The 23,902-nt window shown below is 47.2% G+C and overlaps 1 protein-coding gene across 2 annotated transcripts; it reads right to left on the bottom strand.

Moving 5' to 3' along the window:
• Nucleotides 1–481: 481 nt before the first annotated feature.
• On the bottom strand, nucleotides 482–20,096 carry CD37 (CD37 molecule). 2 transcript variants are annotated; one of them, XM_083472036.1, is made up of 9 exons: nucleotides 19,797–20,096; nucleotides 17,016–17,090; nucleotides 16,764–16,836; nucleotides 14,994–15,118; nucleotides 14,024–14,098; nucleotides 12,246–12,350; nucleotides 10,315–10,524; nucleotides 8,242–8,325; nucleotides 482–2,892 (listed from the first exon to the last, which is right to left on the bottom strand). In XM_083472036.1, exons 2-9 carry the CDS (start codon nucleotides 17,079–17,081, stop codon nucleotides 2,815–2,817), a joined length of 816 nt encoding a protein of 271 aa, XP_083328162.1. In that variant the 5' UTR covers nucleotides 17,082–17,090; nucleotides 19,797–20,096; the 3' UTR covers nucleotides 482–2,814. The 2 variants fall into 2 exon arrangements, 1 of the variants encoding a protein (XP_083328162.1); XR_014518577.1 differs by lacking the exon at nucleotides 482–2,892 and adding an exon at nucleotides 4,043–6,376 and having other exon boundaries at nucleotides 7,092–8,325; nucleotides 19,797–19,955.
• Nucleotides 20,097–23,902: the final 3,806 nt, after the last annotated feature.

Consider the following 23,902-nt stretch of genomic DNA (forward strand, 5'->3'; position numbering starts at 1 on the left):
CTCGGCCTAAAAGTGAGATGAGCGCCACAACCCCTTAACCATCCAGGGGTCCTTTACCTTTTTTCCTTTACTTGGGGAGCACCCCACCAGTCACAGAAACCAATGAGTCTGGCACGGTAGGGCAAGTCAAAAGAAGCACCAGCACTTACCGCTTGTGGAAGAGCTGCAAGTCAGCAGGATGAAGAAGAACTCCCTTGTCGGGACCAGTTCTGCCACAGACCAGCTTTGGACCAAGGTACGACTTCCCAACAGCCTGTGGCACATACAACCCACTTGGGCTGGGAGCCTTCTGAGAGATCCCATCAAGCTAGAGCAGCCAATAGGAGGAAGAGGTGTGGCTAAGAATGCCCTTGATAGCCATACCTCTCCTGTTCCTTGATTGTTGTCGTTCTCTTAGGGTTGAGGCCTGCTTAGTCGTGCTTTCTAGAGGCCATCTTAGCTTGCTCACATCTCCAGAGTGCAAAAGAACCAAAGCAAAACGGCCATTTAGGGATTTTTTAAAATTTATTTACAAAACAGGATAATAATAAAAAACCCAACCCACAAAATGCACAAAACAACCCCAAATACTGTTAAGAAGCAACAAGCTATGGATAAAGGTGAAATTATATATGCGTACCTCATTCCACCAGCATCCTCCCTTTTAACATGTGTTCCCTCACGACTCCACTACAGGGGTACCTCTGGATGCGAACGGGATCCCTTCTGGAGCCCCGTTCGCATCCTGAAGCGAACGCAACCGCCTCTGCGCATGCGCGGGTCGCAATTTGCCACGTCTGCGCATGCGTGTGACATTTTGAGCGCATGTGCGAGCAGCAAAACCTGGAAGTAACGTGTTCCATTACTTCCGGGTCACTGCGGAGCACAACCCGAAAACGCTCAACCCGCAGCTACTTTAACCCGAGGTATGACTGTATGTCAAACATCCAAGTGGTTTGTATGCATAAACAGATACACAACACATGCAGCAAGTGTTAGAAATGGGCTTTCCTATCGGACAATGTACAAGTATAAACAAGTGGAGCAGAATATCAAAAGTAATGACAAATTATGTGAGTTAAGCACACACTGACAAGATTGAGAGCAGAAGCTGGCCTTGTTGGGCAGCTGCCAAGACCTAGAAATGTCCAAGCAGGACCCATGACAAATACCTGCCCTCAGTCCCCTTAAAATACTTGTTTCTAGTCTTATTGTTCAAAACAGGCTAAGATGCTGGATCTAGAGGCCAGTTTAACTTTTCCACCATGCCCCACAGCCCCCAGAAATCTGTAGCTTGCCTGGCAGACACACATGCCCAAGACAAGCAAAGTTGTCCTCCTTCCCTGGGATTTCAAGTGTTCACAATGAAGACGTCTTTACCAGAGCTCGCTTGTGTTTCCTCTGTGTAAGAAGAGCCCATCTGAGAAGGATAAGTGCATTCAAACTGTTGGAATGGGGAGGCAACCTGTGGCCTTCCAGATGTTGAACCTGTCTGAGGTGACGAGTTGGGGCCCAACAACATCTGGAAGGCCACATGTTCCCCACCACCTGTGCAGGCAGCTAGCTGGGGTGTGCATGCGTTAAGATTATGAGAGACAAAAATTGGACCAAACTTTCCATGGCGGGGAAGCCCACAGTCTCAACCTGCGCAATAACAGAATTAACAAACAGAAAATGGGAAGGGGAGAGCAGGGTTGCGGGGTAGGGAAGGGCTTCAGAACAAAGGTGGGAAATTTTCTAACGACTGGAAGGGGGGGGGAGATTGGAGGGGACAATGGCTGCTGTCACCTAGGCATTTTCAGTAAATCCAGACAAGGTGACTCAGAGTAAGGGTGGGCAACCTGTGGCTCATGTTGCTGGACTGCAACTTCCATCATTCCTGTGATGGTTGGGGATGATGGGAGTTGGGAGTCCAGCAGCTGGGAGGGCCACAGGATGCTCATCCCTGGGTTAGACATTACAGTACAAGGTGTAAACTGGGTGGGTTAAAAGAATTTCACAGGCACTCCCTTATGTTTTGGAGTACAATTCCCATCAGCCCCAGCTAGAAGGGCCAGAGATTATGAGAGTTTTAGTCTAGCAATATCTGGAGGACCACAGGTTCCCCATCCCTAATTTAAAATGTTGCACTAAGCACCTGAGCACCATCGCTCAAAAACATGGCTCGTCCAAGTTCTCCGTACTTTTCTTTCTTTCGCTGCTAAATAAAATTTAAACATTTTAACATCAGCTTTGTTTTTCTACTACGAAAGGCAGGATTAATTCCGAAACAAGCTTATTAAGGAATTTTACGGAATAGTCAATAGAATTGCTATGGTTGTTATTATTAGTAGTAAAAAAAAAAACCTTTAAAAAACACACATTTGCTTTCCAAGTTATGTTTTGTAATCCACTCGAGTCTGGCAGTGAACTCTTTATTCTGCCAAACAGTGCTGAAGCAGGGTCTAGCCTTGAATGTCACGAAATGAATACTCAAGAGCCAAAATAATCAGAAAAACGCCGGGACTAAATCTTTTGGCATTATTACATCAAATTTTGGAATGGATAAGCTTAAGGTTTGGGGAAATGATTTAGGGCTAAATCATCTGTTTTGCTGTATGAAGAGTTCTGCAGGGTATTTTAATGGATTCTCCTGACGCCTGCAACTCCTGAGAGTTTAATTTCTTTTCCCAAGGTTATGGTAGAACCAATCCTAGCTCTGTGCAAGGAAAGGTTAGGTAGAGAATCTCCATAGGCACCTTGCAGCCCTGAAGTGGAAAGTTTTGAATTTAAAGGGATGGATTCCATTGCCGCCCCCTATAAAATCTGGAACTCTGGGAAGTGGCGATTCGACTCCTAGGAATAGCGAGCGAGCTTGTCATAGTTGGGCCCGATGGTCCTACACAGAAACATCGATAGCGTCATGAGGCAGAGCTGTGGGAAGAAAGAGATCCAGTTAAAAGAGGGCTCACGTTGCTGCTCTGATACAACCACCGGCACCAATGGGGGGCAGCCCCAGCTGCATTTCGTGGGACGTTGATCACCCAGGGGGTGGACCTCACAGGAAACACCAGGGCAGCCTTCGCATTCTGGAGTTGCCTGGGCTTTTTAAAAACAGGTTTACGGAAGAAAGCAGAAGGCCATTATCTCTCCCCCCCCCCGCCCCCATCTAGCTGGATAAGGAGGGAAGAGAAGTTAAACTATCTACAGTGTTTGAAATCCCCCAGGTGCCAACTAGTGTGGGTCCGACTGTCACCACATGGAGACCTCATGATGCCAGGTTGGCGACTGACATCTTCATCTGGCTGGCCCCGCCAGCTTTCTTAAACAGGTCGCACAAAACAAATGAAATACCGTGAAAATCCCTGAAATGAGAAGTAATCGACTAGAAATATTATCTTGTGGAAATCAACTAAATAATAAAAATCAAAAAGCTTAAGGGAAAAAATTAGAAAAACCTAAAATAGAACAAAACCTTAACGGGATGCCGGCTACAAACCTCGTTTCACTGAACTATTCAGTTTCCTCAGAAGGAAATAGAATTTTAAATGATCTGACCAAAATTCAAACAAGGGTAGAACCCCAAAAATTCTGACGTATTATAATCCTAGCTCCACCTAGGTAAAGCAAAACAGGTCAGCAGAAAAGCTTGTTTACTGCATTTATATCCCACCTTTTCCTCCAAAGAGTACATGGTTCACCCCCCCCCCATCTCATCTCAGTTAATCCCTACAATGACCCTGTGAGGAAGGCTAAGAGGCTGCGACTGGCCCAAGGTCATGACTGAGTAGAACCTTGATCTCTCAGGTCTGATACTTTAACCATGACACCACACTGGCTTCCTAGATTCCTGCTACAGGCCAGCTCTATGAATTAAGTAGGTAAATAAATATGGGGAAAGCAAAATGTCACTTAAGAGAAGGATCTGAAATATTTTCCTTGATGCCTGATTATTATTATTATTATTATGGGTTGTTTTATTTGATGCTTTGATGTGTTATAAACCACTTTGAGATTTTTTTATTTAAAATATAAAGCAGTATAGAAATAATAATAAATAATAATAATAATAATAATAATAATAATAATAATAATAATAATAAGTCGCCCAAACATTCCATTGTGGCAACCGTAACCCAAGTTTAAGTTGCCATTTGGCAATTGACTTATATATCTAAAAGTTTTTAACACTGTCTGCAGATTATCCAGCAGAGGAAGGGTTCTTCTTTTTAAAGGTACACTTTCATTTATCCTTCCAGCAACCCCCAGGAGGAGGCAGGCAATCATAACACCCATTTTGCACGTGGAGAGGAAGTGCCTCACTCAGTGTGTTATTCGTGGAAGTGGCTGAACATGAGCTCGCATCTCCTGGCAAAACAGTTTCTACACAGTTGTGCAGTCCGTTTCCCCTGCCAGAACTTGCGCCTCAACTCAGGCCCATCTCAGCACAGGCTGAGGTAGGAGTTTCAGGATGAGCATCCAAGGCCCAGCAACCCACAGTTTATCTGTAGGAGCGTGCATACACACACATGCGCTCCACACCCATGGCAATCCCAAGGCCAACACAGTGCGGGGCTTGCCAGAACCGTCTCATTCTTGCAGTTAAAGCGCCGTTCCTTAGGTAGAAGGATGCAGTCCCAGGCCACCACATTTCCAAGTGGTCTAATAGCCAAGGCTATTACATCTACACGCACATCTACAGCGCTCAAAAGGACATACAGCATCTGGAGTTGGCCACAGACCAGCATGGAAACATGCAACGCCTGACGTCGTAAGGATCACAAGACAATGCGTACAGAGCACTCTGAACGTTCGGAAGCACTACACGATTGCTAATTATTTTGTTACCATCATGAAAAAAAACACCCTGCTTTTCTTCTACTCTGGAAGGCAATGCTGCCCTTGTGCTAGTGACAATAGACATTGTTCTAATACAGACCAAGTCTATTCAAAACCTTCAGATTCGGTTTATGAAGCGGAAGCATCCTGGGTTCCGCCTTCATTTCAATCTGTGCACTTCGACCTGGAAAGCCCTACTTGCCATTCGTTCCAGATATGAATAGGCAGGCAGGCAATTACTCAGTGGTTCAGGCAGGGAAGCAGAGAGCGCACTCCAGGAACACAGGGCAGCTGCCTTGCACTGTACAGAGTCAGACCCTTGTCTCAGCATTGTCCACACACCAGCAGTGGCTCTCCAGGATTTCAAGGCAGGGATCTCTTAGTCCTGCCTTGAGAACATCTGCTTGCAAAGCAGGTGAATGCATTATTCTATATTGTTTTATTCTTTTGTTTTGCTTTTTTATTTTATTTGGAGCTTTGTGATATTTGGTGTGTTTTTTTTACTTGCTCTTGCCTTGGCATTTCAAAGAGCTGCGTGTCTAAATACTGGCTTCGGAATGGAAGGAGATGCTGACAAGATCAGAATGGTGTGTGCATCTTGGAGGGAGCAGGGTGGGTTATCAGTAATAATTCCTCCCTCCCTAGAAATAACCACTCTGAACTCCCTCCTGTTGCATTTTAGCTATATTTTGAAATTTTCTTTCTAGCCCCTCCACTGCTTTCTCGTTCTCTTTCCCCTTCTCTCTCTCTTTCATGGAGGGTAGAGGCTTGGGCACTCTAAACACGTCCTCCTCTTGCTCTGAGGGGGCATCAAGGCTCCCCTTGCGAAGCAGCCTAGAGGGCAGGCACGTGGCAATTGACGGCGAGGAGGAAAAGGGGAAAGGAGGCCCCGATACGCACAGATTTGCAGCAGCTAAATCCCTATCAGGCAGAGGCAAAGCTCAGCCTTCCCACTTCACCTGGAGTAATTACCTTGCCAATACTCGAAGTAGATGTCCCTGTGCGGGCAACAGCAAAAGGGTTTAAAATAAGCAAAAAAATAAAAAATAAACAGAGAGGCAGAGGAGGTTTGGGAGAGTGCACTTGGGGAGGGAGCACAAGGAAAACATGCAATTCCTGGTGTGTGTGTGTTGCTTTGTGTAGCCAAACAAAACACTGCATTCACAGGCATGCCTGGACACATGGCAGGGAGGTGCATGGGTCTCGAGAACCACAAAGCAACCTGCTTTTCCACATAACTGCAGCAACCAACACACAAAACATGCAAGCAGGCCACAGCTGGCCTCAGTACCCCGCTTGCTGGTGCCAGCAGGGCAGTCCACATGCCCTTACTGGGCAGGTGTTGATCACACAGCGCACTATATAAAGGCCCAAACAGCTGAGACGGGAGTCTGCCAAGCCGCTGGAGGTGGCAGTGATGAGAGCCAGAAGGATGGCGGAGGCAAGAGTAGAAGGAGCTAAACACCCCGTTCATTCACTCACTCCCTGTTATATCCCACCTTTCCTTCAAGGAGCCCAAGGTGGTGCACATGGCTCTTTGGCTCCCCATTTTATCCTCCCAACCACCCTGTGAGGTGGGCTAAGAGTGAGTGACTGGCCCAAAGTCACCCAGTGAGCTTCATGGCTGAATGGGGATTTGAACCCTGCTCTCCCAGGTCCTAGTCCAACACACTAACCGCTACACCACACTGGATCTTGGATCCATGCTGCACAGGATTCCACATTCAAAGGCAACTCTGGTTCCCCTGTTGGTAGCGATGTTGTTAGAGGGCGGCTCAGGTAGTCCAAGCCCCGGGTGTTTTGTGGGAGGCCCTGGATCAAGTGCTCTTCCGTCGGCACCCCACTTGGTTTAGTTTTGTTTGTTTGTTAATGCTTATAGGGCAACTAGGGCACATCAACACACAGTTACAAGGAGGCCCCAGACACCCACCATCTTAATTTCCCAGAGACATCTATACAATCTGCATATGCAAGTTTTATGCAAATTACCTAGTAACGCATTCGCTTGATAGATCAACCAGGCAAGCTCAGACTCCCCAAATCCCAAAGAGGGAACACTGTGCCCTCTCACTTAACACTGAAGCATTGGCTGTGTGTGCCACATATTGAGTGTTTTTCAAACCAGATAGCTGGCTTAGCAGCTGCACTAGAAACTGCAGTTTGCTTTCCCTAAAAATCTATAAAAACAGCAGAGCCAAGTGCAGTCCTCCAAAATGAGTTCTCCATAGCACACCCCAAATTCTGCCTCCCCAGCCTAGGAAGCCAGTGAGGAAGAACCCCTTCCCCCCATAAACACACACAAAAAGACCCATAATCTGAGAATTCAGGGGACGCACAGGCCAAGAATCCACCAAGGAATTCACAATGGCTTCAATATGCTAGCAGTTTTGATGGCCAGCACACACACAAAACCAAATTCATGCACAGGCCATACAAATAAAAGCCCGCACAAATCGGATTTGGGCCGGAGGGGAAATAAGCAAACAACAGCAACAGCAGCAACAACAACACACAATTCCTCCCAGCACTGGCAAACACAAATGTACACAGCTAATATACCAAGGCAGGCCCTTGAGCAAAACCACATCAGTGCATGCATACAAATACACTCTCATCTGCCACCTGCTGGGGAAGTAGAGGATCTCATGGGAGCCACCACTATGCAAGTCCCTGTGCTCTAGTGCGCTGATCAGGATCACGCACAGCAGCTGCAGGAACTACAAGAAAGGTTTTAGGCTGAGGAGGGGAAAGGGCAGACCATCTCTCACCCACGGAGCATAATTCCACAGTCAACAGCACTTAGTGGTCCAGACTGGAGCAGCACTTACAGGGACTTCTTGTGGTTTTCCTAAGCAGAGCACCAAGGTGGCAGCACTGGTAAGTTTCCCCTTTTTGCTCAGCCACAGAAATACTCTGCATCCACAGATAAGACCCTCCCCCCACTTGCTCGACCTCTTATATTCTGGGTGAATAGAGGGCTGTAGAACTGAAGGCCTAGTGCCTCTGTTTTTCTGGGAAGTGAGCACCTCTTACTGCAAGGTGGGGCAAACGAAAGATAAATAGCTCTAGCGGCTTCCCGGGGGGCAGATCAAGCAAATAAGTAGCAGGTGGCATGGCGGCGTGGCAGCGCTCACCTGACCTCCCAGCAGTGGAGTCGCTGCTGTTCACTGGGCAGGAGAGGGGCAAGGCAGCAGAGGGGTGGTGCAAACACACCAGCAGGAGACTGGTTGCTGCAGTGCGTTTGCACCGTGCCAGCCTCCTTGTTGCTGCCTCGCCCTCTCCTTCCTGGTAAGCAGCAGCGACTCAGCTGCCGGGAGGCCAGAGAAGCGATGGAGCTCCACCGCAACCTCTGCTACTATTGGCAATGCCAGCAGTTCTACTCCTTGCACAGCTGCGGAGAACGGCAGCCACACCAACCTGCAGCAGCTCGCCCAGACCTCTTACCTCCATGAGCGCAATCCCAAGGCTGATCCCCACAATGGTGACGATGTTATTTGTGAGCCAGGTCTGGACGCCATCCATGCAGCCCTACAATTGGACAAAGGCATATTTGTTTAAAAAGGCTGCTTGCTCGCATGCGTGCGTGTTCCAAGAAGATAAGAGCTGTCAAGCCCAGCATTCTGCATCCACCACAGCAACCAAATGCATCCAGGAAGTCTGGGAGCACAGCAGCAAGGCAATAGCCCGCCACAAGTTCTGTATTCAGCTATGCGCTGCTTCTGAACATGGAGGTTCCATTTGGCCACAATGGCTAATAAGTCCTATCCTCCATGAACTTGCTTAAAGGTAAAGGTAAAGGTAAAGGTAAAGGGACCCCTGACCATTAGGTCCAGTCGTGACCGACTCTGGGGTTGCGGCGCTCATCTCACTTTATTGGCTGAGGGAGCCGGTGTACAGCTTCCGAGTCATGTGGCCAGCATGACTAAGCCGCTTCTGGTGAACCAGAGCAGCGCATGGAAATGCCGTTCACCTTCCCGCCGGAGTGCTACCTATTTATCTACTTGCACTTTGATGTGCTTTCGAACTGCTAGGTTGGCAGGAGCAGGGACCGAACAATGGGAGCTCACCCCGTCGCAGGGATTCGAACCGCCGACCTTCTGATCAGCAAGCCCTAGGCTCTGTGGTTTAACCCACAGCGCCACCCGCGTCCCATGAACTTGCTTAATTACCCATTTAAAGCCATCCAAACCGGTGGCCATTCCCAGCAGTGGTTGCCAACAAGGAAGGACTGGGGGGGGGGGCAGATGTCCAGCCCCCACTCCTAGGAGATTGAAACAGAGGACCACCGGTCCCAGCAGCAGAGCTGTCTTACTGCATTTTGAAGTAAGTGAAGTGAAAATGTTGCAATCTAAAAAGCAGCCCTTCCCCCACTCCACCACTGCCTGGTAAGACCATTACATTCAGTCTAGCACGGTCAAAACTGCACCACTGTTACCCCACATTGCACAGGAGTGCATCCCATAAATTAACTACACTGTGTGCGGAAAACTGTTTCCTTTTGTCTGTTCCTGAATGGACTGCCAATTCCCCCCTCCCAGCACATATTTTTACATTGATTTTTTAACAATCAATGTGCAGACAGAAAACAAAGAATCAAAAATTTGAACCATAAAGCATCGCAGACTGGAAGGACAAAAGTATGAAAAGATAACAACACGGCTCCAAAGAGATAATAATAACATGTTAACTCACGCCAAGGTTCCCTTATAAAGATATATAAAAGTACTCTCAGCCTCCAAGTTCCATCATTATTGCGAACAAAGGCTCTATATAGGCTTAACTGAGCCAGACATTTTGCATATATCATTTTGACCATGTGCCTTAATATTTATATAAGAAATAAAATCATGTCATCTTTATCTATATGTCCTTCAAGCTCTGCCCTTTAGGTACTTTCAGTTTATGAGATACCTTTCCAAGGAAGGCAATTTGCCAAACCCTCAAGTAGCAGAATCCTAATTATTAAGACAGGGGCTGCGAGTGGCGCTGTGGTCTAAACCACAGAGCCTAGGGCTTGCCGATCAGAAGGTTGGCGGTTCAAATCCCCGCGACGGGGTGAGCTCCCGTTGCTTGGTCCCTGCTCCTGCCAACCTAGCAGTTCGAAAGCACAAAGTGCAAGTAGATCAATACGGCGGGAAGGTGAACGGCATTTCCATGCGCTGCTCTGGTTCTCCAGAAGCGGCTTAGTCATGCTGGCCACATGACCCGGAAGCTATACGCCGGCTCCCTCGGCCAATAAAGCGAGATGAGCGCCGCAACCCCCGAGTCAGTCACGACTGGACCTAATGGTCAGGGGTGCCTTTACCTTTAATTATTAAGATTAAAGGTCTTCTAGGATTGCTGCCAATCCATTTCATTGGGTGACTTGGGAGTTCTAGAACTAACGGAGTTGGAAGAAAAAGCCTCTTTCTATCCACTTTCTCCAAGCCATGCAAGCCAAGCTCAGAGCACAACAAGGGTCGGATTCTGGCCAGAGAAGGGTTGCAAGCTTCCTCTCCCCTGCCTTCGGCTACTCACCATCTCATAGACGGACCACGGTTGCCCGTAAGAGTTACAGAAGCCTGCGATCTTTGGCCTCGTGGTGGGGGCAGCGGTGGTGCTGTTCCCTGGCTGGCCAGGCTGAGAGACGTTGCCGCGGCACGAGCAGGGATAGAGGTGGTAAGAGGAGTTCTTTATTATGCTGTTCTCCATCCAGTCATTGGAGAGGATCCATCCGCAACACTGGAGCTGCAGGGAGGCAAAAGAGAGAGACCATGAGAAGACGACTTGGGGGCTGGGAGAGAAAGCTACCCTGCCCTGTCCAGGCATTGAACTTTGTCCATTGTGCGAGAGCCATAGTTTGAAGGTCCTTTCCACCTGGCCCAGACTCACCAGCTCTATTAAAGAGGCACCTGGTAAGACTGGAGGGAGATTGCTATGCCTGACAACAAACCCTACCTATTGGATTCTTTTGCCCCATCTTTTTGCGCCTGCCAAACAGCCGTGTCATCAGTGCCGGATTTACGTATAAGCTAAACAAACTATAGCTTAGGGTCCCGTTCTCTTGCCCCCCCCCCAAATTTCACTATTAATATACTTCTTCTTAACTGTATTTCAGTTCAGCAATTTCTTTGATAAAATACATATTTTGTTATGTGCAAATGGCTTTAGATACCTATTAGGTCCATAAATTACCATATAGCATATATTCAACACAAAAAACAGCGACAATTTGTTGCTGACAAAGGACAGCTGGACATATAAAGGGCCCCATTACCTTCAAGAGCTTAGGGCCTCATCAAACTTAAATCCAGCCCTGTGTGTCAGAATTATGATACTATTTTATTCTCTTGTTAAAATTACGTTGTTTTAAATGTGCATTTTATATTTGACTTCACTTAGCAATGGTTATTTTGTTTTTTTGAGATGTTTAAGGTTTTTTTAAGTTAACTTTGTGTTAAATATGTATTCTGCAGTTGACCTCATTTGTAATGTTTTACTTTGAAATCTTTAAGATCATATTTTAGTTTTCTGTTAATTGTGGTGCTTTGACTGTTTAATCTGTATTTGACTTTCTTTCAGACATGTTTGATTCTGGATTGTTTTATAGATGTTTTATTATGCTGTAAACCGCTTTGAGGTTTTTCTTAAAATTATAAAGCGGTATAGAAATGAAATGGCCATCTAGTCCAACCCCCTGCAATGCAGGAAACTCAGCTAAAGCACCCAGGACAGATTAGCCATCCAACCTCTGCTCAAACACCTCCAAGGAGGGAAAGTCCACAATCTCCTGAGGGAGACTGTTCCACTGTCAAACAGCTCTTAACAGTCAGAAAGTTCCTCCTAAATCTTAGAATCTCCTTTCTTGTAACTTGAAGCCATGGGTTCGAGTCCTACCCTCCAGAGCAGGAGAAAACAAGCTTGCTCCATCTTCCATGTGTGACAGCCCTTGAGATATTTGAAGCTGGCTATCCTATCTCCTCTTTTCCAGGCTAAACATACCCAGCTCCTTCAACCATTCCTCATTAGGCTTGGCATGAGTTTCAATCTGGTTTTTAGCCTATTGCTTTGTTGATTTTGAATCATTTTTGTAATGTTTCAAATAGTTTTTAACTCTGATAATCTCGTTTTATTCTTTTGGTAAATTGCTTTGAGTGCTTTTTCTTTTTTACACAACTGAGCAGTACATTAATTTTGCTAAATTAATTACCGTATTTTTCTGTGTATAAGACTAGGTTTTTCCCCCTAAAAAATAATGTAAAAAATTAGGGGGACGTCTTATACATGGATATATCTTCCTCCATTTTCTTAAATCTGAGTCCCCAAAGACTCAGCTTATACACAGGGGCATCTTATAGATGGGAAAATATGGTAAATAACCAAAGAAAGCCGCCCATGAACATGGCAGGAGGAATCAAAAAGGCAGAGAAAACTTGGGTGGGCATTTCTTCTTGAGGAAAGTATCTTACCTCCGTCTGCACATAATCCCAGCTCTCCTCCTCATCCGTGGACGGATTATATGTCCCATAGTGCTCAATTATTTCTGTGACATAGTCACCAACCTTTGTGTTGAGCTGCATGGGAATGAAAGTAAAGTTAAAAAGTCAGCTCTCCGACAGCAGCAAAAGACATTAGGGTGCTCCTATTCTCTGTGTGCCCTATAGCAAATTTCTTATAGTGTCTTCTGGGTTTGGCGTGACACCCCCCCCCCCCCGCCAAAGGAATGCTGGCTGTTTCCTTACCAGCTGCCCAGATACAGGCGGGGGGAAATGAAGCCCCTGTAAACAAGGTTGTAAATTGTGGTGCCCGGTTCCCCCTGGGTTCTTGAAAACCAAACAGAGGTGATGTACTCTTCTTGAGCCTTCTCTGAATCTACACTTGCCCAACAAGCTCCTAAACAGAAGTACATGTGAGAGCATTGGGTTTTCCTGTTTACTACAGTGGTACCTCAGGTTACAGATGCTTCAGGTTACAAACACTTCAGGTTACAGACACTTCAGGTTACAGACTCCGCTAACCCAGAAATAGTACCTCGGGTTAAGAACTTTGCTTCAGAATGAGAACAGAAATTGTGCGGCCGCAGTAGGAGGCCCCATTAGCTAAAGTAGTACCTCAGGTTAAGAACAGTTTCAGGTTAAGAACGGACCTCTGGAACGAATTAAGTTCTTAACCCAAGGTACCACTATATAGGAGCTGGCTGGTTGCACAGAACTTAATAGCTGGCCCTTGCGTCAATCACACAGCCATTCCTCCTCCCTCCAGGATAATTTAATTTAGAGAAAACTCTGCCAAATAAATGGCCTAGAAATGTTTTTTTAAAAATATAGAGCCTGCCTGAAAGCGTAGAAGGGAGGGTTTAAGAATTTACAATGGAGCCAGAGCCTGAGGCTCAAGGGTGGGGAAAAGCAAGAGTTCACCACCCAGCCAAAAGAGAGAAGAGATCAAAAGCGCACCCACGGCAGGAGGGAGGCGTGGGCCTGCTTCACCCCAGCTTTCACCCTGCTCTCCCCTGCATGTGAGTCACAAGCACTCGGAGAGGGAAAGGGAGATCAAAGGGCATGAGCAGCTCTCTCTCGCATGCCCCGCTTGTTCTTTCCTCTGCTCAGGCAAGGAAACCGAGGCTCGGTCGACAGCACACGCAAAAAGAACGAGGCAGCGGATTTGTAAGGGGGTAGAATGACATTTTCCACTTCAGACACTGGCGGGGGAATCTTTGAAACGTTTTCCCCTGTGTCAGACAAAACACTCTCTGTGAGTGGAAAAACCAGCACACAGGAAGTGAGTGGAGCTAGAACCCATTCACCCCAATGTGCTAAGTCATCTACTTTCGGGGAAACTATTATGCACAAAGTGCTGCCCGCCCCCCAGCAAGTTGAGACAGTATGGCTGCTTCTGTCACCTCTGCGCTTTATCACCTCGTTCCACTGTGTTCCACATTTACAGCACACATTTGCTCCCCCCCCCCGCCGTCTGCCCCCCCAAGAATCCTGGGAGATATAGTTTGCTCGGGGTGCTGGCTTTCATAGCTCTGGGGGAAGGGTAAGCTACAGTTGTCATAATTCTTGGGTTTGGCGTGTGTGCCTTACATGTATTACGTGTATCTAGCCTAGCGATGAAAGCGTGGCGAGAGAGAGAAAAGGAGAGATAGATAATCTGATGCTTTTATTTGGACCGCGGTGGGGAAAATCCCTGCACTGACCCTCCCATGAGACACGCAGGTTTCACATTTTATCCAAGTGCCACTCACCGTTTTGCTCTGCGAATATACCAAGATTCCAATGATGATCTGGGCCAGGAAGAGAAGGAGCAGGAAGGCAAAGTACTGGTGGGGCACAGGGAACAAGAGAGGTTGGTGAGACTCAGCCAACGTCCCACCACAGCCAGGTTTGCTACTGCAAGTTTCCCTCTCATGGGAGGAGAAGGCTGGATGCCGGCTGAGATGGTGGTTCCTCTCAACCCCCCCCCCCCAACACTTTCTATGCCTGCAGCTCCAGGGATTCCTTCCTGACTGCTGCTTATTACTCTGTCTGTGTCTCCCCTTGCTTTCCACAGGTACAGAATCTACCCCCTGAGGGAGGCCCAGCCCTTGGATGTTTTTCCATGAGGTGGACAACCTGTTACTTCTAGGCAGGGTCCTGCCCCCTCAGTACGGTCTGTGGGGCTTCAGGGTTCCCAGCATGCTAAGTCTGCTGCCTGGCTGTTTGTTGGGCCGCTATTCAAGGCGCAGGACCCTTTCCTGCTGTAGTGACTGGCTGGCACTGAGAAGAAAACACGAGCTTTCCCTTTTCGGGATATCTTCCATCTTATATGCTGATCAATAAAGGCTACGACTTTGCCCCATTTTCTTTGCTGCTATGGGGTGGCAGGTAGGCAGCGCCACCCACCCAAATAATTTCCCTTGCCTCTTTCTGCACCTCTTCCAGCTCTACGCTATTCTTTTTTGAGAAACCAGAACTTTACGCAGTATTCCAAATGCAGCAGCACACCACAGATTTATATAACATTGTGAAGCTACTGGCAGCTTTATTTTCAGTCCCTCTTCCAGTCACTCCCAAGAGTGGGATTTGTCTTTTGCCGCTGCCACTACATGTGCGTTCTTGACCCACCTGGTTCTGCTTCCAGAAAAGGCCTGCCAACTCCCAGCAGGCCTTGCTTTTAACCCCTTATTCCCGAGTTCCTTTTCTTGGCTCCCCCCCTCTCTCTCCGCACATACTTACACATCCTAGCATACACTTGATTTCCTTGAGGGAACCCAGGCAACCGAGGAATCCCATCCACATGGTGAGGATGCCGACCCCACAGAAAATATAGGACCAGATCTTGAGGGCATAATACGCCGACCCTGGAGAGGGAGTTAATAGGTAAATCATCAGTCCGGCCTGTCTTGACAGGAAACTCAAGAGGACAGAGATGGCAGAGAATATTTTTAGGAAGAAAAGCTGCCTTATGCAGAGTCAGACCACTGGCCCATTGTCTGCACCAGGGTTTCCCAAACATGGGTCTCCAGCTGTTTTCAGACTACAGTTCCCATCATCCCTGACCACTGGTCCTGCTAGCTAGGGGTTGATGGGAGTTGTAGTCCTAAAGCGGCTGGAGACCCAAGTTTGGGAAAACCTGGTCTACAATGACTGGCAATAGCTGCCCAGGGTTTCAGACAAGAATCTCTCCTACGTGGAGTTGCCAGGGGATTGAATCTGGGACCTTCTGCACACAAGGCAAATTCTCCACCACTGAACTACAGTCCTTCCCCCAATTTTGTTAAAAGCCTACTTCTCTCCAGCAACCTGACTGGAAATTTTCCCTGGTATAAGGGTTCGGTGAAACAACAGGTGCTTATGGGAGCATGTTCTAAGGGGCTGAAATGCTACACATAGAATAGAATCATAGAATCATAGAGTTGGAAGAGACCACAAGGGCCATCGAGTCCAACCCCCTGCCAAGCAGGAAACACCATCAGAGCACTCCTGACATATGGTTGTCAAGCCTCTGCTTAAAGACCTCCAAAGTAGGAGACTCCACCACACTCCTTGGCAGCAAATTCCACTGTCGAACAGCTCTTACTGTCAGGAAGTTCTTCCTAATGTTTAGGTGGAATCTTCTTTCTTGTAGTTTGGATCCATTGCTCCGTGTCCGCTTCTCTGGAGCAGCAGAAAACAACCTTTCTCCCTCCTCTATGTGACATCCTTTTATATATTTGAACATGGCTATCATATCACCCCTTAACCTCCTCTTCTCCAGGCTAAACATGCCCAGCTCCCCCAGCCGTTCCTCATAAGGCATCGTTTCCAGGCCTTTGACCATTTTGGTTGCCCTCCTCTGGACACGTTCCAGTTTGTCAGTGTCCTTCTTGAATTGTGGTGCCCAGAACTGGACACAGTACTCCAGGTGTGGTCTGACCAGAGCAGAATACAGTGGCACTATTACTTCCCTTGATCTAGATGCTATACTCCTATTGATGCAGCCCAGAATTGCATTGGCTTTTTTAGCTGCCGCGTCACACTGTTGGCTCATGTCAAGTTTGTGGTCAACCAAGACTCCTAGATCCTTTTCACATGTACTGCTCTCAAGCCAGGTGTCGCCCATCTTGTATTTGTGCCTCTCATTTTTTTTGCCCAAGTGCAATACTTTACATTTCTCCCTGTTAAAATTCATCTTGTTTGTTTTGGCCCAGTTCTCTAATCTGTCAAGGTCGTTTTGAAGTGAGCTGCCATGAGCTACCCCACAGCCTTTCCCCTGCAAAACCCAAAGCGTAGATGCAGGAGAAAGCAGGACCAATATGATGCCAAGGTGGGGGAAAGCACTGGTAGACAGCTGTAAGGAAAGGTCTGTTTTTTGTTCTCCTAGAATTTCCCCAGTGGGGCCAGTGGGTGGGGTGCAGTGTCAGTTGGGACGGAGGAATATTAGCAACCCAGGAAGGAGAAGGGAAAGACGAGTATGTGAAACGGGACTGAGAGCCCCCCACCCACATCCACGCTGACGAGACTCACCTAGGACAGCCGCAAAACTGTCCCGGTCAAAAAGTAGCCATAAGCCAAAGCTAAACAGAAGTCCTCCGAGGAGCTGAAAGAAACAAGGAGTGGGGGGAAGGTTATAAATCTATGTTCCTACATATTGCTTCCAAGTTTCTTTAAATCTTTCCTCATCAAAGATGAGCTTCTCAAAGGGCAAATGGAAATCATACTGATGGGCCCATCTATCCTGGCATAAGGCCTGCCCCCACCCCCAACAAAGGTACTCACAAAGAAGAAGAAATTGAAGAGGAAAAGGAAGTACTTTGTGACAGCGATGCAACCTTTGCGGGACATTGTGTCGTCCTGTGGGGAAGAAGAAGAGTGTCAAGGGGAGAAACAAAATACAAATCCAGTTTGGATTGTTTTTGGCAGGGCCCATTTCCCTCCCAGCCTCATCATGCTCCCATGTTTCTTATCTCCACACCAATCCTCAAGGAAGGTTATTTCGTTTGGGTTCTTTAATTTTCCTTTTTTAACAAAAGGATCTCTAAGTTGTGGCCTCTCCCGTAACTTAGAATCCTAAGTGATGAAATCATAACAGCGGCTCACTCGGTTGCTGGGGAAACGTTGGCTGTCATCTTGGGGTTGCCTGTTCCATTCCAGGCCTTGCTGGTTGAGGTGGGGGAAAGGAAGGAGAAAGCAGAGAGGATGGAGGCCTCTTCTCCACACCCCAAGCCTGATCCAGGCCTCGCTGATAACACCCACTGCGGCTGACAACTGGTTCCATGTGATAAAACAGTCCCACCCATTCTTCCATTGGGTTTCCAGTTGTTTAGCCTGCTATGCCTTTAAAAACAGTTTGAGGGACGGATAATCTTTATTTCCACATTGTAGGAAGCTTTATCAGCACATCAAAAGCTGCTGTTGGAAGGCCCAATATTTTTTTATTTTCTGGTCAGTTGAAATGCCTATCCACCAGACACACACACACACACACACACACACACACACACACACACACACCAAAACCACACTGTTTCCAACTGGCTGCAAGATCTGAGCCTGCACTGTCTCTAAGCGGCCTGCATTGTCTCTGAAGCCTTGACCACAGCCTCACAGCAGCTGAGTCCAATATGAGGAACCGTTCTTAGGTTTATCAAAAAAGCAGGTAGACAGCAGGAATAGAGAATGCAGAGGGACAACCATCCACTGCGGCAAGTCTATAGGACAGGCACGATTTAACCTTCCAAATTAAGTTGCTTTGCAAGTTTCAAGCTACATTCTCAGAAGCAGAAGTTCTCATTAAAGATAGCTATACAGATCCACAGACAGAGATAGATTAGAACATACCAGCAGCAAACTCATTCTCTGAGTGTGGACCCTTATATAGCTAAACAGCAACACCCACACTAAGTTTTACAGAAGTACCCCCAAAAAGTGGATTGTGAGGGGCGCTACAAAACAGCCCACTGAGGGTTGAACAGGCTCAGTGGTTATGGAATGCTGACTGATAGTTCAGGGACTTGGAAAACCAGGTGCAAGGGGAGATTGGAATGGCGTGTCGTAGGAAAGGTCAGGGCTGGCTGGTTGGCTGGCTGGAACTCTGAACAGTAGCACTCTAGCCTACAACATTTTGCTGCGGGTCCCACCGATATTGCTGAATACAAGTTGTCAGGGAGCAGCCCTGTGTGTGGCCTTCCTGAAGGCATCTTGTTGGCCCCTGTAATAAAGCAAGATATTGAAGTAGATGAACTTTTGCTCAGAGCCAACAAGGATCTGTTCATGTTCAGACAGGTGGCTGGGCAACAGGGGTTGCTCAGGTGATGGAAGAAAATGCACTCTACCCATGGCCAGAGGCATTCTCACTGTACGTCACATGTTCCCACCACCCTCAGAAAGATCCTTCAGAACTGAGACTTGCTAGCAGGACAGATGATATCATCTCAGAGCAGACCAGAAGAGGAAGTGGTCGTTTCTGAAGGTGCTGTGCATCATAGATTCTCAGAAAGAGACAGGCTCACTTCCTGGGCTCCTTAGGCAACTGATTCTTATAATCTCTCTCAAAAATCTCTATCTTCTTGCGTGCAAGACCCACAGACTCACTCCTCTGCCTTTCCATTGGCTGAGCTAATAACTCACGTCTGCAGCAGTGCCAGTTCACACACATCTATATGCCACCTTCATTTGGTGAAAAAACAGGCCTCTGTCACATCTGCTCATTCACACCCTGTTTCAGCAAGACGGTTCAAGCTCATTGTTATGCATACAGAAGTATGCGCAATCCGGATCACTTATGTAAGCTGTCCATGACACATTTACACTCATGGGAACGTCTCGAGTTGCACAAGAGCTTTTCAGATTCCATGTATGAGGGAGCTCTCTCATATGTGCAGGTTCACAACCAGTGACTGGCCTCATGGACCTTAAAGAGCACACCAGCCTTCACCTCCATGGGTGTTTTGCACAAGGGCACTTTTAAATACTTTGCACACACCAGAAAGACATGCGTTTTTGCGGGGTTTCCTCAATATACAGTCAGTAGCAAAATGACATATTAAACCACAAATCAACAAGTCATGATCCTCTTTGTCAAAGTCCCTTGGGTCCACACATACTGTCCACCTCTGTCTCATTTTTACACCAACAGTTCTCTCTTCTTCTGCCAAACAGGCTTTTTATTCTAAATTGGTTTCATCCCACCCAGCCTCACAGTGACACTGAGAACACCACCCCCCCATCACTGAGGCCTCGAAACATATCACACCCCAAGATTCCCTCTCAACTTCTGCCCCATAAGCACCCCACTTGCATCTCCAGCCAAGCCCACCCACATCACTTGCCCCATAGATGACTCAAAAATTAACTCCACGCTCTGCGATCAAGGATGTTATTCGAGGACCGAGTTTGGATCTCTGATCCAACAGTCCCAACCCCAGATGTTTTTCTAAAAAACGCCCTTATTCGCTTTTATTCCCTATCCTCTCCATCTCCTACTGACCTCTTAACCCTACAGTGTTCTGCCCTGGGACTTCTCAGTGTTCATTAAAACCCGATCTAGGAATGGCTCACCTTTCTGTATCACCCAGGCAGTCTTTTGCCTCTTCTTTCTGCTTTGGTTGCTATCTCAGCCTCTCGCTCCGCTCCCCGCAACCACCTAATAATTCGCCTTCTTTTGACGGTCCAAAGTTTCCAAACTTCGCTCATCCACCCAAAGGGGCCCACCTCCCTCATTTGCGCCTCGCGTTTCTGATTGGCTGCCTGGGGAGCAAAGGAGGCGGGGCTTGTATATTAACAATTAATAGATTCCAGCGTTCTACCCACAGCCGCCAGTTTCCAGCCCCCCTCCCCCTCCCTCTTTTGTTGCGGGCTGCCTTTTTTTTTTAAGGTGGTGCCGCTTCTCAAGGGGTATTTGGTTTCATGACGTTTATCCTCTGCGCCCTCCACATACTGAAAGTGGCACAAGCGCAGCGCAAGTTGTCCTTATCATACGTACGGCTTTTGCAGGGAAGCCACACACAAAAATCCCCAACCCAATTATGCCAGTAAAAACATCCAAAACCAGGGGTTCAAGGCACCATGCCTCCCATCTCCGCGCGTTAATTTATATTGAGAAATAATACTAGAGTCACAGCTCAAACCAATTTCCGCGCATTGCATGGCGAAAATTATAGATCCAGCATTTTGGGGGGACAGATCCATCGTACAGGGGGAAGGCTCTACTTGGTTTTCACATGGGGACACCCAAATCTACCAGCAAGTTAATTGCTCCTCAAGTCACTGTCCACGCTGAATAAAGACCCAGGGCTCTGCAGGGTTGCAGCAACTTTCCTCCACTTCCTAAAGACGCTTCCTCGTGATGGTAGTTTTCACATGGAGACATTCCAGATCCACTGCGGAGCCACCAGGCTATCAGCTCACAACACCCAAAGTAAATAAACCTTTGCTTTGCGGCACTGCTGTGGTACAGAAACCTGAATCCGAAGCATGGACACACTTTTTTTTCTAAGGAGAGATTTGGGGCTTTTTCCACCCTTCATGAGTTGCAGACAAATAGGGATTCCATCAATGACACAATTGACCATAACATCCTTCTGGACCGTCTAGAGGGGCTGGGAGCTGGGGGCACTGTTATACAGCCCACAGAATGTCTCGCCAGAGTGGTGCATGCTCTAGTTATCTCCCGCAGACTACTCCAGACTACTGCAATGCGCTCTATGTGGGGCTACCTTTGAAGGTGACCCAGAAACTGCAATTAATCCAGAATGCGGCAGCTAGACTGGTGACTGGGAGTGGCCACTGGGACCACATAACACCAGTCCTGAGAGATCTGTATTGGCTCCCAGTTACGTTTCCGAGCACAATTCAAAGTGTTGGTGCTGACCTTTAAAGCCCTAAACAGCCTTGGTCCTGTACACCTGAAGGATCGTCTCCACCCCCATCGTTCAGCCCGGACACTGAGGTCCAGCGCTGAGGGCCTTCTGGTGGTTCCCTCATTGCAAGAAGTGAGGTTACAGGGAACAAGATAGAGGGCCTTCTCGGTAGTGGTGCCCACACTGTGGAACGCCCTCCCATCAGATGTCAAGGAAATAAGCAGCTATCTTATTTTTAAAAGACATCTGAAACCAGCCCTGTTTAGGGAATTTTTTAATATTTAATGCTGTATTGTTTTTAACACTCGATTGGGAGCCACTCAGAGTGGCTGGGGAAACTCAGCCAGATGGGCGGGGTATAAATAATATATTATTAATTATTATTATCATCATCATCATTATCTTATTGCTGTTAACCTGTAAGCCTCCATTCACTTTGATAGTACTAATCACCATTCATTTTGATAGTACTGATAATGACCACCACCACCAGCAGCAGCAGAGACCATGGTACAAAAGAAGGGATGTTAGAGAAAATGCAAAATTTAAATTTAAATGCAAAATTTAAACACCCAAGAGATGAGCTGTGGTTTTGAGCTCATTCAGCCTACGTGGTATAATTCACACACATCTTTCTCTCTGTTGGTAAGATACAGGAACTTCCTTCTGCTTTCCATTTCCATAGAAATTAAATATGTTGTACAAAGAATTAATTAAGGCTACACTCCCAAGTAGTCTGTAGGACTCTCTACTGAGTAAGCACTCACTGGATTAGGGAGCATGTTAAGAATGCATGTCATTTCTTTAATCGTTGCTAAAAACAAGTTTACTGGAAAATTAACTGTGGTCTGTTAACAAGCAGCTTTGCTGAATCATTTCAGGCTTAGAACTGCTTAGGCCATGTCTTAAGTGTTACACAACAAATGACAGAACAATATAGGCTGCATTCACATGGCAGTTTATTCCATTCCCCCCAACTTTTTCTAATTGTTAATTTCCACATTATTGAGATTTCACATGACTGGTACTTGAAGGGGCAGCAGGCTAACTTGGCGGTCTCATGGCAGGCCACGTAGCAGCCAAACTCTGTCCTCCAACAGGACAACAGCTGGGGAGCTGCCACTGTCTGCTTAATTCTACCTGGCAGTAGGGCTGACCCTGAGAATGAAGGGGTCCATTCGCACCATACATTTAAAGCAGTATCACTTTTAACAGTGATGGCTTCGCCCAAGGAATCTTAGGAACTGTCGTTTGTTAAGGGCACAGGATGTCATTAGGCGACTCCTATTTCCCTCACAGAGTTCCCTGGGAAGATAGGTTGACTATTAAATCACTCTGGAAACTGCAGCTCTGTGAAGTCTCCTAGAAGCTCTCAGCACCCAGAAAGTATAGTTCCTAGGATTCTTCGAGGGAAGCCATGACTGTTTAAAGTGGTATGATCTTGTTTGAGAAGTATAGTGCAAATGGGGCCTAGGAGAGAATGAGAGATCCATTGCTTGTGCTCCAAATGGATCCTCCTCTGAGGAACTGGCAGAGCTCGTCTGAGTAGTGTCAGAGCCGAGGTGGTTGGGTCTGTGTTCATGTCTGCGCCTTACCTAGTTGCAAGCTATCGATGGATCAGGACTGGCAACGTGGGACATGAGAATGAAGAGATACCTGATCCCCTCATATATATTTTTTCATGGTTATCATCACTGCTATTACTATTTTGCACTTAAAGTCAACACAGTCAGAACAAAACTAAAACGGGGAAGCTGGTTTGGTGGGGGAGGGAAGGAGAAAAGGGGGGAAATCCTTTTCAGCTTATCAGAGAGGCCCTTAAAGTTTAACAAGTTCATCGTGGGGTTTACTGTTGGCATTGTATTGAATCACTTTTGCTACTGACCATGAAGTGTTGGGAGGACACCACTTCAAAGGTCTTCTATTTCTTCTGCAGATACTGCTGAGCATCCGTGGGTGCAATTAGTTAATTTTAGCTGCATACATACCCTACTTTCAAAGCTGTCCTGAAGCCCTAGCCCTAGCTTACCTGGCAGCAAGTCAGTATGCCAAGTCCCAAGGGTCAATCCACACAAACAAAGTCACGGAAACGCAGTTCAGAGTCAATCCAAGTAGCCAAGTCTGAAGTCCAGCAGTCAGAATACACAGTCGAGAGTCAAACCCAAAGCACAATCCAATCCAATCCAAGGTTCGTCAACATGAGCAGTTGAACAGACACAGCATCTCAGCTCTGCTTTCCCTTTGTACTTTGCATGCTGGTTGAAGCATCTGGGTTTGATGAGGCAGGTGACCCTCACCGGCTCTGAGCTGGGCTGTGGGCCCTTGCCTGCCTCAGCCTCCTAGAGTGCCACTCCCACTGCTCCCTACGCCTCAGAGCCCGCCATGTTTGTGGGGACAGGGGTCCCTCTCGCTCTGGTGATGGGTCCTGCTGATCTGGTTCCTGTGCATTGACCCCCATTCCCTCACCATCCTCCGTCACCCTGTAAGTACTTCCTTCCCCACCCCCTGCTTGCCCTGGTATGTCCTAGTCCCAGCTACATCTCTTCCCAGCATCCTCTTCTTCCTCACAGTCAACCAGCCAGCTCATGACAAAAGCACATTTTAATCACATTTTCCACCTACCCCGAAGAATCCTGGGAACTGTAGTTTGTTAAAGGAATTGTAGCTCTGTTGGGGGGATAAACTACAGTTTCCAGGGTTCTTTAAGAGTCAACACAACTTTATAAGTGTATTAAGGGGCCAATGAACTCAGGCGTTTGGGAAACCCTGGCTTAAGTACATGTCACTGAAACAGTCACTTTTGGC

The sequence above is a fragment of the Podarcis liolepis genome, assembly GCF_965112155.1.
Source record: "Podarcis liolepis genome assembly, chromosome: 13".
Classification (NCBI taxonomy): domain Eukaryota; kingdom Metazoa; phylum Chordata; class Lepidosauria; order Squamata; family Lacertidae; genus Podarcis; species Podarcis liolepis.